Consider the following 14,587-nt stretch of genomic DNA (forward strand, 5'->3'; position numbering starts at 1 on the left):
TATCAATTACAAAATTAATTATGTTCAAAAATACAATAATCTTCATTTTTCATATACATAATTAGTACTGGTTTGGTCTATTTTCTCAAATTGGAACAAAAAACTAAACCAACTCGATCAATTTTCTAAAAACCAGTCCAACACGATTCAAGCAATTTTGGCTTTTTAAAATTATAGTTTTTTGGATTGGTTTTCAAAAGAAAATTGGGTCGATCTAAATTTGAATATTTCTGAGTCCAGTAATTTTAATTATGAGAAAACAATATATGTACTGACAATGTATAAGTTTTATACAATGTCAATTCATCACCCATTATTCATTTTTATCATTATTGACTCTTATTTTTCAAATAAGTAATACAAATGAATAGTAAATAATGTGTTAACTATGTATGAATTAATACTTTGAAAATGCATAAATATTACATTCTTTAATTATATATTTATCATAGAGGACTTCACCTTTATTTATTTATATATTTGGAACATGCTTAAATTTTTACTTTCGGATTGAGATAGATGCCATTTAATTTTAAAAAAATAAGCAAATTGGTTGGCAACTTGACAAAGCGAACATGAGCCACAACCTTCGTGACCTAAATTCTAGTTATAGATTCGAACTTACAAGTTATAATCCGCATAACATACGTGTTGTAGAAATTTGACTCTCACACTCTCTTTCCTTATCATCAAAGCATTGCACCATATTAGATTTGTTCTCTTTCTCTCAACCGTTCTTATCTGAGTCAGGCAGTACTATGTAAGACCATCTATAAGTACGACAATGATTTTTAAATCTGGACCTTTTACAACTATCTGCATATCCTTTTCAAATTTCTTCTGGGGTATGCTTTAAGTTGATTATATGCATATCCTTTTCAAATTTCTTCTGGGGTATGCTTTAAGTTGATTATATGCATATCCTTTTCAAATTTCTTCTGGGGTATGCTTTAAGTTGATTATATGCATATCCTTTTCAAATTTCTTCTGGGGTATGCTTTAAGTTGATTTTTAGAAGGGTGAAAGTTTGAGACTCTCTTACGAGTATATTTCATATTTATAGGCATCATGGTTTTGTTTATTTAGATAGGTAGAGTTTAATATTAATATATTGTTATATAAAGTTTTCTATATGACAATAAATTATTATGTGAATTACAATTTTATTTTTAGTTTAATTAAGCATATCTATTCACTTTATAAATATAGAATTAATTATTTTTAACATATATATCCTATCAATAAATGTCACTTTAAAAAATCAACTCATATCAAAACTCTTGCATCAACTATAAGTATGTACTAATTTTTTTAACTATTAAATTTGTTTCCTCATCACCATTTTTAGGGGTATATATATTCTTCCATCAAAATATGTCACTTCTTATATTATTACTACATGTGATTGATTGAAAAAATATATTTAAATTAAAATTTTAATAATTAAATATTTTTTTTAATAAATTATAAAATGATACATGACATAATTTTTAAAACAGAAGATATCTATCCCATTTTAGGGAATTGAATTTTTTGAGAATTGTTTGTGACTTTTTTGTTGTTCTTTTGTACTGGCCGCACTTGAATCTGTCCTTCCTCATATAGCCCTTCACCATATGACATCTGCATTAAAGAATAAGACACTCCTCAATTTCCAAAAATACCCCGCTCATACTAACTGCATTAATTCGGTCCTTGCCTGTCCTTCTCCGTACGGATGACTTTGTTCCTACAATAAGACGAAAATGCCCCACCTTCATTTTCTACTACTTGACCGGTCTTGCCGTAAAAACTGGAAGGGGAAACCTCTTCTTACGGGAAAAAATTAGTAATAAGTTACTATTGTTTTAGTATAACTTAATCAAAGAAAGATAGTTTAAGAAATTAACTTTTATTTTATAAAGACGTGGCTTCAAATTTTAGTAGTAGATAATATGTAACTATTTACAAAATCCTAATAGAACCGTGAAGCCGGATGATCCTTAAAAACCCAACAAACTTAAATTTTAATATTTATTATAAAGGAAACTATAAACCAATGTGTTAAAACCGTACCGGTTATCAAACCGATTAGGGTATTGGTATAGTAGTACAGTGGTTCAGTAATTAAACCGCATGTCGGTTAAACCGGACATATCTACTTATATTTATATATATATAAACCTATAACAAAAAAAATTCAAATAGGTAGAAATTCAAATTTATAATCCATATTTATAATCTACTCAAAATTCACATAAATAAACAACTTTAAGTCTTTAACAAATTCAAAGTCTAAATTAAAAAACATATATCAATCCAAAAGTATCACTTAACAACCACAAAATATAAATAAATGACATAACTTCACAACTCACTTAAAACAAATAAATTTAGAGTTTTAACATTTAATATCAATGAGTCAAAGTTATCTTATATGAATATTATATTTTTCTACCAAATTCTATCTTCAGACGTACTCCAATATTACACAAATGTCACTGAGATTACACACGAATGTGTAATCTAAGTATGCTTTGGAAGCATATGCCTTGAAGTGTTGAAGAAGAGTTGGAAAGATGGGTCACCTTGTAATGAGTTTTTAAGTTTTTAAGTTTTAAAAAAAAATATGTGTGTATAAATCAACCGGTTTAGTAAAATACCGGCCGGTTCACCGGTTTTGACCGGCTTTGATACTTGGCCGGTTCAACACCTATACCGTATCGATTAGGGGTCCGGTTGTTATCGGTTTTTATAACTATGTTATAAATTGATACTGATCTTAATTTGGAGAGTTTATATTTAGATATTTAATTGCATGAAAAAAGAGGTAAAGAATAGAGGATAAGACAACCTTGTATTATGAAAATTTTGTTTTGTCAAAGAAAATTATTGAAATGGATAGAGGAGTACCATTCTTCCCCTCTAACTCTTAATTTTCTTTCCTTAATAAATTGAGGTGGAATAAATACAATGTAGTCAAACACATTTTTGCTCTAATATATTTTGTCTTATTAAAACTTTCCAGCATAGTTTCATGTTTTACAATAAGACATTATCCGAATGGATTATTACTTTATTATCTAATTGTGTGTTGAAGGATTAAAGTAAGTTTGAAATACCTTACTTAATTTATCAATAATCTGATCAAAATAATTTTTTTATCATATCAATTCAAAAAAGCTTTAATAGAATAAATAGTTACTTAGGTTATCTAACTAAATAACACCTACATATATAAGAATGATTTTTTCCCATGAATGCTCACATACTCACATGCCTTCCAAATATCAAGTACACCCCTTAGATTGACTTACCACATTAATCTTTTGCTTAAGATATAGGTAATAACTTTATATTCATAAATATTTATAATTTAACTATTAAATTTCATTGAAGTTGACATATAATTTTTGAAATCAAGCTTTTCATATATACAAAATTTCATTAAAAAGATCAACAATACGATAATTTAATTTTATAAGATCCAACTAAATTAAAAAAAAATAGATTAAGAATTCGATTGTTAAGAGTAATACTTGTTAAGTGGAGCAACAATCATGTACCCAAAATATATTATTTTCTTTGGCAACAAGGTGAGTTGCATATGGGCTAACTGAAGGTGGTCAAGACTGCCTTTGCCTAACCTGTGTAATTATATGGAGGAGCATGAAGGATAGTATTGTCTTTGTAATTTAAGTGGGGACCACTCTACAATACAAGACAAGTAATGGCATTTTGGTCTTATCACAACCTTCTCTATCTTCCTCAGTACCTCCTTCTTCAACTTCCCAAGAGCCAAAATCACACACACAATAAATCTCCCTCTTAACCGTTACTCCTTCATTTCTCTAGCACAGAAAAAAAAATCTCACACCCAAATTATGTTGAAAAAGCAAAAGCTATTTACAACCCAACAACACAAGAAGAAGAACAACAACAACTTATTTGAGACTCTGTCAGAAGAACTTATTTTTACAATTCTAGATTTTCTCGAAGGGGACCCACCCACCAAAAAATCATTCTCGTTAGTCTGCAAATCATTCTATTTCATAGAATCCAAACACCGCCGAACACTAACGCCGCTCAGGACCGACCACCTCCCCGCCGTCCTCAACCGCTACCCGTCAGTTACCGATCTCGACCTCACGCTCTGTCCGCGCGTGACGGACAACTCCCTTGCCCTCGTTGCCGGCGCGTACAGGGACACGCTCCGGCGCCTGGATCTGTCGCGGTCGAAGTTTTTCAGCGGGAACGGGTTGCTGAGCTTGGGGGTGAATTGCAGCAACCTGGTGGAGCTGGACCTGTCGAACGCGACGGGGCTGAGGGATGGCGCGGTTGCGGCGGTGGCGAGGGCGAAGAATTTGGAGAAACTGTGGCTGGGGAGGTGTAAGTTGGTTACTGATATGGGGATTGGGTGTGTGGCGGTTGGGTGTAGGAAATTGAGATTGATTTGCTTGAAGTGGTGTGTTGGTGTAGGAGATTTGGGGGTTGAATTGGTTGCTATCAAGTGTAAAGAACTTAGGAAATTAGATCTCTCTTATTTGCCTGTAAGTTTTTCTTTTCTTTTATTGGTTTGTTTTTTAACTTTGGTTTTAATTGTCTATTAATTTTTTGGTATCCCCACGCTCTTTCTGGGTAAGAAATTAGTCTTGCTTTCTCAACTAGTGTCGTCGTAAGAAATCAAAGTCTTGACATTTTAATTATCTTGTATCTAACAGGCCTTACACCACTACACCATCAAATTGTTTATTATGTTGTTTTTTGTGGATTGGAGGGTTTTTATTGGAGGTCAATCTTGTGATTATAGATTATTAGTAACGTAAGATGTTTTTTTTTTCTTTCTATTTGTGGTTTTGGTGTTAACCAATAGTATATGGGAAAAGAATGGATGACTCTCACCTTCCACTAATGTTGCTCTCAGGATTCGAACCTAGCTTTTGGCTTTGTATGATACTTGGGATTTAGCAGTGTCTTATACCTCTGGACTCCTTATTTTTTGTTGAGAAATTATACTAACCTCCCTTTAGCTCAACCTAATTTCAATCTTTACCTTTAAGGGAAGAAAGTGATGTTAGGTGTAATTAAGTCAAACCTCAAGATTAGTGTAGTTTCGCTGCTTATTAATGTTATGCAACATGTCCCTATGGTTCTATTTTTATTCTAAATTGTAATGTGAGAAAAAAATGGGTTCTGATTATAATTGCTGGGTAGGTTAGCCGAGTAGCATCTCAGGTTGATTTTTTAAGGGGTAGTTATTTCTGATGTTGTAAAACGTGCAGAATCTGCTGAAGTAAGAAAATAAATGAAAAAGTGTAAGTTCTAAAAAGTAAAATAATAAATCTGTTTTCTGTCAATTTTTGTTTCTAAAGGTGGCCCTAGAACCAATCTTGGGCTCAAATTTGTTGATTTATTTATTAAATAGAATGCTTTCCTCAATTAGAGCCTTTTGACTGCTCTTGATTGTTATTTTCCTTCTTGAATTGTGTCTTTTAAATGACCTGGTTGATATAACTAGTTATATCTATGTCATGTATTATGCAGATCACAGAGAAATGTCTATCATCAATCTTCAAATTGCAACATCTTGAAGATTTGGTCCTTGAAGGATGCTATGGCATTGATGATGACAGCCTCAATGATGATGTCTTCAAGCAAGAGAGCAAAACATTAAAGGTATGGCTAATATTTATGTTTATTGTTTGTCTATTAATGACAAATGTAGCCCGATTCAACAGGGTCCGATAACTTAATTGTAAACTTATCAATAATATACCAAGAACTTGTTTTCTATTTTACTATAAGGATGAGTGTAAACATGCATTGAAGTTATCTTATGTTTTTCCTCTTTAGTTCTCTCTGATGTTAGATGTTATATTGTTGCACATGTGTGACATTTTATGCAGTTGTTGTAACATTTGATTGCATAAATCAATACATTGTTTGTTTTTATTGCCTTCTGAGTGCACTAGTTTCCTTGATCTAACTTATTTGTCAAATTCACTGCCTTTCACAGAAACTTGATATCTCAGGTTGTCAAAACATAAGTCACATCGGTCTGTCAAAGCTAACAAGCATATCTGGAAGCATAGAACAACTCATTTTAGCAGATGGTTCTCCTGTAATTTTCCCGTCTTTGAATTTTATTTATCTTTCTGAAACATGATGATGAGGATTTTCAATTTTAGCTAATTGTTGCCATTTGATTATCCAGGTGACCCTTGCTCTTGCTGATGGTTTGAATAAACTATCAATCTTGCAATCAATCATATTAGATGGTTGCCTGGTTACTTCTTCTGGATTAATGGCCATTGGAAATTTGCGCATTTCACTCAAGGAGCTGAGTCTAAGCAAATGTATGGGAGTGATAGATGAAGCTCTCTCATTTCTTGTGTCAAAACATAAAGACTTAAGGAAGCTTGACATCACATGCTGCCGCAAGATAACTGATGTTTCTATTGCCAGCATTGCAAATTCATGCATTAATCTCACTTCCCTCAGAATGGAGTCGTGTACTCTTGTTCCAAGAGAAGCATTTGGCTTGATTGGGCAGAAATGTTATTATCTTGAGGAGCTTGATCTAACAGATAATGAAATTGATGATGAAGGTTTGCCTCTGTTAGATTCCTTTGGAGTTATTAACTGCCATATCAGCGGCTATACTTACTTACCTTCTCTTTGTGTAGGTCTTAAGTCAATTTCTAGTTGTTCTAGTCTCTCAAGCCTGAAAGTTGGAATCTGCCTTAACATAACTGACAGAGGACTTGCCTATGTTGGCATGAATTGCTCGAAGTTAAAGGAGCTGGATCTTTACAGGTTTGTGATTCTAATATGAGTTTTTGTTTTCTTGTCAATAGATTGAATATTCTATTTAATCTTTGTGGGTAGATGATAAATTGGATTATATGTACTAACTTTTAATTTAAACAAGGCATCAATAATGACAATAAACAAGTATGGAAGGGAATGAGGTTGAGTTTTCAAGTTAAAGTAATAAAATTTGTGTATATATTTTGCCTCAGTGGTTACTATTTACTCCTTCCGATCCTATATAAGTCATGTTCTAGAAGGTTTCTTTGGTTCTTTGTATAAGGCGTTTTAACTTTCAATGAGCAATTAATTTTATTCTTCCTAATTTGCCTCTATTAATTTGTTGCTTAACTAATGTGCTCGGTTGTAAAGGGTAGTGGGATTGATAGGAGTGAATAATGGAATTGATGAGATAGTGTAGGAGTAACTATTATGTCTTGTAAGTTAAATAAACGGGTAAAAACGTAAATATTGTAGTTTTTTAAAAAAAATCAAGGAAATACCTAACTCTAACTATTTACCTTGGTCTGTGTAATTTGGTTAAAAGACCAAAGGGAGTACCTGTTAGTACTTAGTATTGATGTATTAATATCTACAATATGTACATATGGAAACAAATTATATAGAAAACGAATTTAGATGTCTCAATTTCATTAGATGAGTCAAATGCTGGTCTCAGACCAGCACATCTATAGTAGTTTGGATTTTATTTATTAGAAACTATGGCATGAAAGTTCATTGTTCATTGTCATTAGATATTATTTTTCCTTTTCAGGTCTACAGGAATAACAGATTTGGGCATTGCAGCAGTTTCTGGTGGTTGCCCTGACCTTGAGATGATAAACACAGCTTATTGTACTAGCATCACTGATAGTTCATTATTCTCGTTGTCGAAATGCTCAAATTTGAAGATACTCGAAATTCGTGGATGTCTTCATGTTACATGTATAGGTCTGGCAGCTATTGCAATTAATTGCAAACAACTAAGCCGTCTAGACATAAAGAAGTGCTACAACATCGATGACAGTGGAATGATTCCACTGGCTCATTTCTCTCAAAATTTAAGACAGGTATTTCCCTCATTTCTCAGCTCTCTGGGAAACATAATAAATACAAGAAAGATTTGCTGAAATTCTAATGTTATCATGTTTTTGCCTGCGTTGCAGATAAACATGTCATATAGCTCGGTTACAGATGTGGGGCTTCTGACACTTGCTGGTATCAGTTGCCTACAGAGTTTTACCATGCTTCACCTGCAGGGCTTGGTTCCTGGAGGACTTGCTGCTGCCTTACTGGCATGTGGAGGGCTAACAAAAGTGAAGCTCCATCTTTCACTAAGATCTCAGTTACCCGAGCCACTTATCAGACATGTAGAAGCCCGTGGCTGCGTATTTGAATGGAGAGATAAAGTGTTTCAGGTATATTCATGCCTGTGTATCCTTAAGTCTTTTAAGTATACTAACTTTTTTCCTTTACCAATTATATTGTGGCGTTAATATCCGGGCCCTCTATATACTTATGTTAATCCAAATCAGAAGCCTTGGTAACTTTCAAAATTCTAAAGGAACAACAATTAGTTGTTCAAGACTTGATGATATCTATAAATTGAAGTTTTAATAATTTTTACCCATGCTAATATGAAGTCAATAGTTTCTAAACATAGTTTTTGTTTTTTATTTGGTCACTGGTTTCTTGTTGTATAATGACAGGCTGAATTGGACCCAAAATGTTGGAAAATGCAGTTAGAAGATCTGATGCAATAGGATTTTCTCAGGTGGTTTGAGTTGAGGTTGAGAATGAAGACTTGCCCATAGCATACCAAATGCAAGTCAGTAAAGAACCTCGATTGTTTCGGATAATAATCAAAACTCATCAACTTCTCTCTACTCTGGACGCTAGAGGAAAGATGAACAAGAATGAAAACAGCAGCAAGGAAGATGTTTGAAGTATTCTGTTTAGTCTTTTCGAGGCAACACTATCCTCCTGAAAGTCCTTCCAATGTAGAAACTTAATTTTTATATTTACTCTTTTTAGCAACTGATGCAATTATGTTGCCCTTGGTAGACCCACAAGGGTGGCTCAAGTGGTAATCAAGCTTCAGCTGATGGGTTTAAGTTTCGTTCTTGTGTCGTTGGAGCCTGTAGAAAAGTTCTTGCATGGAGGGGAAATCTTTTTTCCCCAATGAGAAGCAGGTGCAATCAATTGTACAAACACTTTGTATCCTTTTCTAATTCTTGTGTGGACTGTAACAACTAAATAATTTTGTTGCCCTTAGGTGATTGTTGAAGAAGGGGCTATCTTTACCCCTTCCTGTGAAAAGCATTCAAGTGCATAACATTTTGTACCAAAAAATTGTATAATATCTTTGTAACCTAGGGTGATTTTGGCTCGACCGTAAAATTATAAGATTATTGCTAAGTGACACGTTGTGCACATCTACACTCTTCAGACCTATTAAGAGGGAGCTTTGTATATTGGGCTTTCCTTTTTTTTATCTTTGTAACCCTTTGTATTTGTCAAAGAATGCAAGATGTTTAAAAATTCAGTCAGTCTTGCTAATTTTTGTTGACATCGTTTTCTGGACCATATTTTTTGCTCTAGTTACTTGCATGATTGTGTACAATGTGATTATTCATTTTATTGTGTTTGCTGGTATTCCATTCCCCAAATTCTCATGCTGAGTATCTGGGCCATTGCTCTCTCTTCTGCTAGAGTGAGCAGCAAACAGTTCTCATTTTAGTAGGCTTCATGTTTCAACACATTCGTATTAAGAATGTATGCTTGTTTTGAAAAACAATCGTGGTTATGCTCTCACCATTGCAAGAAGAGTACCGGAGCTCGTGACAAGTAATCTTATCATTGTATCGACGCATACACTTATTTAACCAAACTTGTTTATGTTCATAATGGTGTTCATAAGCTAATAAAATAGGGAGTTTAAATTTAAAGTCCAAAACAATAGTTTTAAATCTTCAAATTTTATTTGTAACTTTCCATGTGTTTTTCCAAAAAAAAATGACCCATTCATAGGCAAATTGCCTGTTTTTTTTTATACATTTGTAACATTGAGTATGTGCAAAAAAAAATACATTCTTAACTTGCTATAAATAGATTTGGGTTTTAAAACTTATTTTATGGTTTAAATCTAAACTCCCAAAAATAGGGCCGTATAAAACAAAACAAAAAACTAATTTCTGAAATTTCTCCATTTGGTTTTTTGAGCCTTATCACTTTGTCAATACTACTACCATTCATTACAATCACCAAAACTATTACCTATACCACCTTTATTGCCATTGTCTCCATCTTGATTGCCTCATCATTATTGTCACCGTTGCTATCCCTATAATTGTAATAATCGCCGTTATTATTATTGTCCCCATCTTTATCATGAATAAGGATCTTTTCCATTAACGGAGAGATAAATACTTATTTTTATATATATTTTTAATGACAAAAATGTTATTATATTGTATATAAAGGGATAAAAATACCTTACCATGTCATTATTTCCTTTGTTTTTTTGTAGTATTTGTATTTCCATCAATAGAGTTATCATTGTCTACACCTCCACCTCCACCATCACATCAACCATTACCTCTAGTAGTTTTTAGCTTAAAAGTATCCTTACATTTAAAAAATTATAACACTACCAAAACAATTCTAGTGTTTAATTTTGAAACTCTTATTTCAAAGTTCTTTTAACCAGCTTTTAAGCTTTATAAGAGCTACTCCTAGAGAAACTTAAAGAAGCAGGTATATCCTCTTTTATATAGCAATTGAATGTATCAAGTATAACAAAATTGTGTAGTTTACTAATTTAAGTCAAATGGTGTGTGGTTACTTCTAATCTATGAAGTACTGACGTCAAATACTGAATGAGACATCAATATGAACATTCAAACAAATATTATGTATACGCGTAAAGTATAAAAATTAAGGTAAATATCAACCAGAGAAAACATTTAAATTCAATATTTATATACGTTTTTGTACTACCAAGGATATTCCTTCACATTTTTTAATAAGAAATTAATCTTTTTTGAGTTTGTGGTTGCCCTTCCCAACAAGTATTACTCCTAGGAATCAAATACTCGATCTTGGAGATTCAATAAAGTTTTACATTACTAAACCATGTAATAACAAAATATTAAGAGGCATAATTTTACAACATAACCATTTTGTCTCATTACCGAAAAAGATCACAAAAATATATATAAATTATCATGGGTGATAGAAGTAAACGAACAACATTAAAAAAGAATAGAGAAAAGAGAGAATATCATAATGAATTTGTTAACGATGTTTGATTAATTTGTATCTATGTTCTCGAGAGTATTGAGTGACTATCATTATGTATTATAGAATATGGAATTAGGTTTGTGATTATTATTGTTGTACCATTAGGTTTACAAAATATATAAATATATAGTCATCTATCTCAATCATTTTTTATAAACTCAAGCTTATAACTTGTATTGTAGTTTTCTTTAGAAAAGACTAATCCAGTAGAATATAAGTGATTTACACAATAATATCCATCTTGGCGAATATCACATTATTCTACATCTTCCATGATCGGGTTGGCGACACTCCATAATTTAGCATTAGTGAATCTTCAACAACCTTAGGCAATGTCTGCACTTGACTATTGTAACTAGTTTGGTTAACATATCAACTGCATTCCCTGAAGTGTGAACATTCTACAATAGTATATGCCCCAAGCCACCAACTCTATGATCTTGTGAAATATCACATCAATATGATTGGTCCTAGCATGATATATTTTATTTTTTATCAGGAAGATAGCACTTTGGCAGTCACATTGCAACAAATCTCCATTTTGCTCAATGCCTTTATTCATTTACTAGCCCCAAAAGTCATAGAGCTTCCTTAGAAGTTTCATCATCTCTCATGTATTATGCTTCAGTTGTGGACATAGCAAAAACAGACTAAAGTAATGATTTTCACATAATTGGTCTGCTTGCAATGGTGAAGATAAATCATATTGTGGACCTTCTATCATCCAAGTTTCCTGTATAGTCTGGATCAATATTATGAATAACCGAAGGCTTACTCTTTTGGTGCAAAACATGATACCGAAATTTATAACCCCCTTCAAATATCTAACAATCCACTTGACTACTTACCAATGTTGCTTCTTCGGTTTATATTTTTACTTGCATGCTTGACTAACAGCGTGTCTCAAGTCTGGCCTAGTGCAAACCATAAAATATATTAAACAACTCACTCCACTGACATATGGAACATTTGACATGTATTTCTTCTCTTCATATGTCTCTGGGCATTGATCTAAAGAAAACTTAAAGTAATTTACCAAAGGAGTGCTCACTACTTTAGCATTGTTGGGAGAGTTATATCTATCTAGTTCCCCTATCCATGTTAATCTTCATCCCAAAAATAATTTTAGAACCCTCTAAATCTTTTATGTCAAACTCATTTTCCATCATGACTTTCAACTTATTGATACCACTCAAATTATTAGCATCAATCAACATTTCATCCATATAAAGTGGTAGAAAAATAAGAGTCAACATATAGGCTTCTCACATAAACACAACATCATACTCACCTCTCTTATAATCAAGTTTCAACATATAAGTATCAGATTGATTGCTCCACTACTTGGGAGACTATTTCAACCCATATAAAGACTTCTTTAACTTGTAAAACCAAGTGACTCTATCCAACTACACGAAACCTTTGTTATAACTCAGAAAATGAAGAATAGTAGAAAGGTAGAAAACTTGCATATATTGTATTCATCAGCTTAGACTTTATATATAGCCTTATTCAAACCAGAAAAAACAACCGAATTTTCAATGTCAATAAAGTGGCCATTAATCGGTTTTATTCTCCATAAACACTGAAACAAAACGGTTATCTAACAACCTCTCCCTTAAACTAAGGCATCTGCGTTTTAGGTTCGCTTGAGCGAGCAGGATGATTGTGTGCCTGCTTAAACGAGACACACACAGAGATTTGGCTCCCAGAATTGAAATTGTCGCTTGAGTGACCCCTCCTCGTTTAAGTGAGAAACACATAGAGATTTTGGTTTCTGAAACTGTAAATTGTCGCTTGAGCGATACCCTCTCGCTCAAACGAGAGACACGCATAGACTATGGCTTCTACACCTGTGAATTATCGTTTGAGCGACAACCTCTCACTAGGGTGACAATAAAGCTTGACACTTCCTCATTCTCTTTAGCAACTTCAACCATTCCAAGCATGCCACAAAGTTTCTCAAACTGTTCCAACTTTATTGGTTTTGTCATGATATCTACAATTTGATCCTAAGAGTTGCAGTAGCTCAGCTCAACAACTCCATCCTTCACCAAGCCTCTTAAGAAATGGAACCTTACATCAATATGCTTGCTTTTCTCATGAAACACTGAAGTCTCTTAAGAAATAAATCATCATACTCTTCTTCTTCAAATATATGTAGATGATATTATTTTTTGTTCTACTAATGAGATTTTGTGTAGTGATTTTGGCAAAATGATGTAAGGGGAGTTTGAAATGTCCATGATGAGGAAGTTAAATTATTTCCTTGGATTGCAAATCAAACAACTCGAGGATGGTATTTTTGTAAGGCAATCCAAATACTGCAAAGACTTGCTGAAAATATTTGAAATGAATGAATGCAAGCCAATTGTTACTCCTATAGGTTCTGAAACATGCATTTATACAGATTAAGCTGAAAAATGTATTGACATATCAAAGTATCGAGGTATGATTGGTTCCCTACTTTATCTAACTACCAGTAGACTTGATATAATGTTTAGTATTTGTATGTATGCATGGTATCAATCAAAACCAAAAGAATCACATTTAGTTGCTGTCAAAAGAATCATGAAATATCTAAAAGGAACAACTGACATTGGATTATGGTATCCAAAAGGAAGTATATGTGATTTGGTAGGATATTCAGATTCAGATTTTTCTAGATGCAAAACTGTGAGAAAAAGCACAAGTGGTACTTGTCATATATTAGGAAATGCAATGGTCTCATGGTCATGCAAGAAACAAGTCTGTGTTGTCTTAAGTACTGTTGAAGCAGAATACATAACGGCATGTAGTTTTTGTTCCCAAGTTTTGTGGCTTAAACAACAATTACGAGATTATGGCTTAGACTTAGGTTGCATTCCCCTAAAATGTGACAATACTAGTGCTATAAATCTCACAAAGAATCCAGTAATGCATTCTATAACCAAACACATAGATATAAGACATCACTTCCTTAGGGACCATGTCCAAAAGACAGATGTGTTTATGGAATTTGTTGATACTCATTACCAACTAGCAGTTATATTTACTAAACCTTTGGCAAAAGAACATTTCTATAAAATTAGGCGAGAATTAGGCATACTTAATGTAGCCTACCTGTCGTAAATGCTTATATATGATTATATGTTTGCTTCATTATGTTTATCTTATGCCTACTTGTACTTAAAATTGCATAGTTTTGTTTAAAATTTTCAACTTTTGGGTATGTAATCGATTACATAGGGTCAATAACCGATTACTCTGGAGAGTAACCAATTACTACATTTGGCAGAAACCTTCAGTAACCGATTACCCATCCATGTAATCGCTTACCTAAGGTTTTTGTTTGAAATCTGGGAATTTTTTTATATTGAGTAACCGATTACTCAAACCAGTATTTAAGTTTCCCTCCTTATTATTCAGACACTTCTTCTTCTTCCTCAAACCCCTCTTTTTGTGTTTACCCTAGTTTTCCTCTAACAACTTCATTTTTTGATCTGATTTTCGTGAT

The 14,587-nt window shown here is 32.9% G+C and overlaps 1 protein-coding gene across 1 annotated transcript; it reads left to right on the forward strand.

The window, feature by feature from the left end:
* LOC109362698 (F-box/LRR-repeat protein 3-like) lies at nt 3,678-9,108 on the forward strand. The gene is made up of 8 exons (XM_019608674.1): nt 3,678-4,529; nt 5,524-5,655; nt 5,996-6,100; nt 6,194-6,587; nt 6,666-6,795; nt 7,565-7,859; nt 7,956-8,207; nt 8,499-9,108. The coding sequence occupies exons 1-8, from the start codon at nt 3,864-3,866 to the stop codon at nt 8,550-8,552; spliced, it is 2,028 nt and encodes a 675-aa protein (XP_019464219.1). The 5' UTR covers nt 3,678-3,863; the 3' UTR covers nt 8,553-9,108.

This window comes from Lupinus angustifolius, chromosome LG12 (genome assembly GCF_001865875.1).
Source record: "Lupinus angustifolius cultivar Tanjil chromosome LG12, LupAngTanjil_v1.0, whole genome shotgun sequence".
NCBI classification, from domain to species: Eukaryota; Viridiplantae; Streptophyta; class Magnoliopsida; order Fabales; family Fabaceae; genus Lupinus; species Lupinus angustifolius.

What these genes read in the sequence shown, in the direction of transcription:
- LOC109362698 (XM_019608674.1), top strand. Translation starts at nt 3,864, where the DNA reads ATGTTGAAAAAGCAAAAGCTATTTACAACCCAACAACACAAGAAGAAG. An exon ending in TAGATCTCTCTTATTTGCCT is followed by an intron (nt 4,530 to 5,523) that starts GTAAGTTTTTCT and finishes TGTATTATGCAG; the next exon opens with ATCACAGAGAAATGTCTATC. An exon ending in TCTCTCAAAATTTAAGACAG is followed by an intron (nt 7,860 to 7,955) that starts GTATTTCCCTCA and finishes CCTGCGTTGCAG; the next exon opens with ATAAACATGTCATATAGCTC.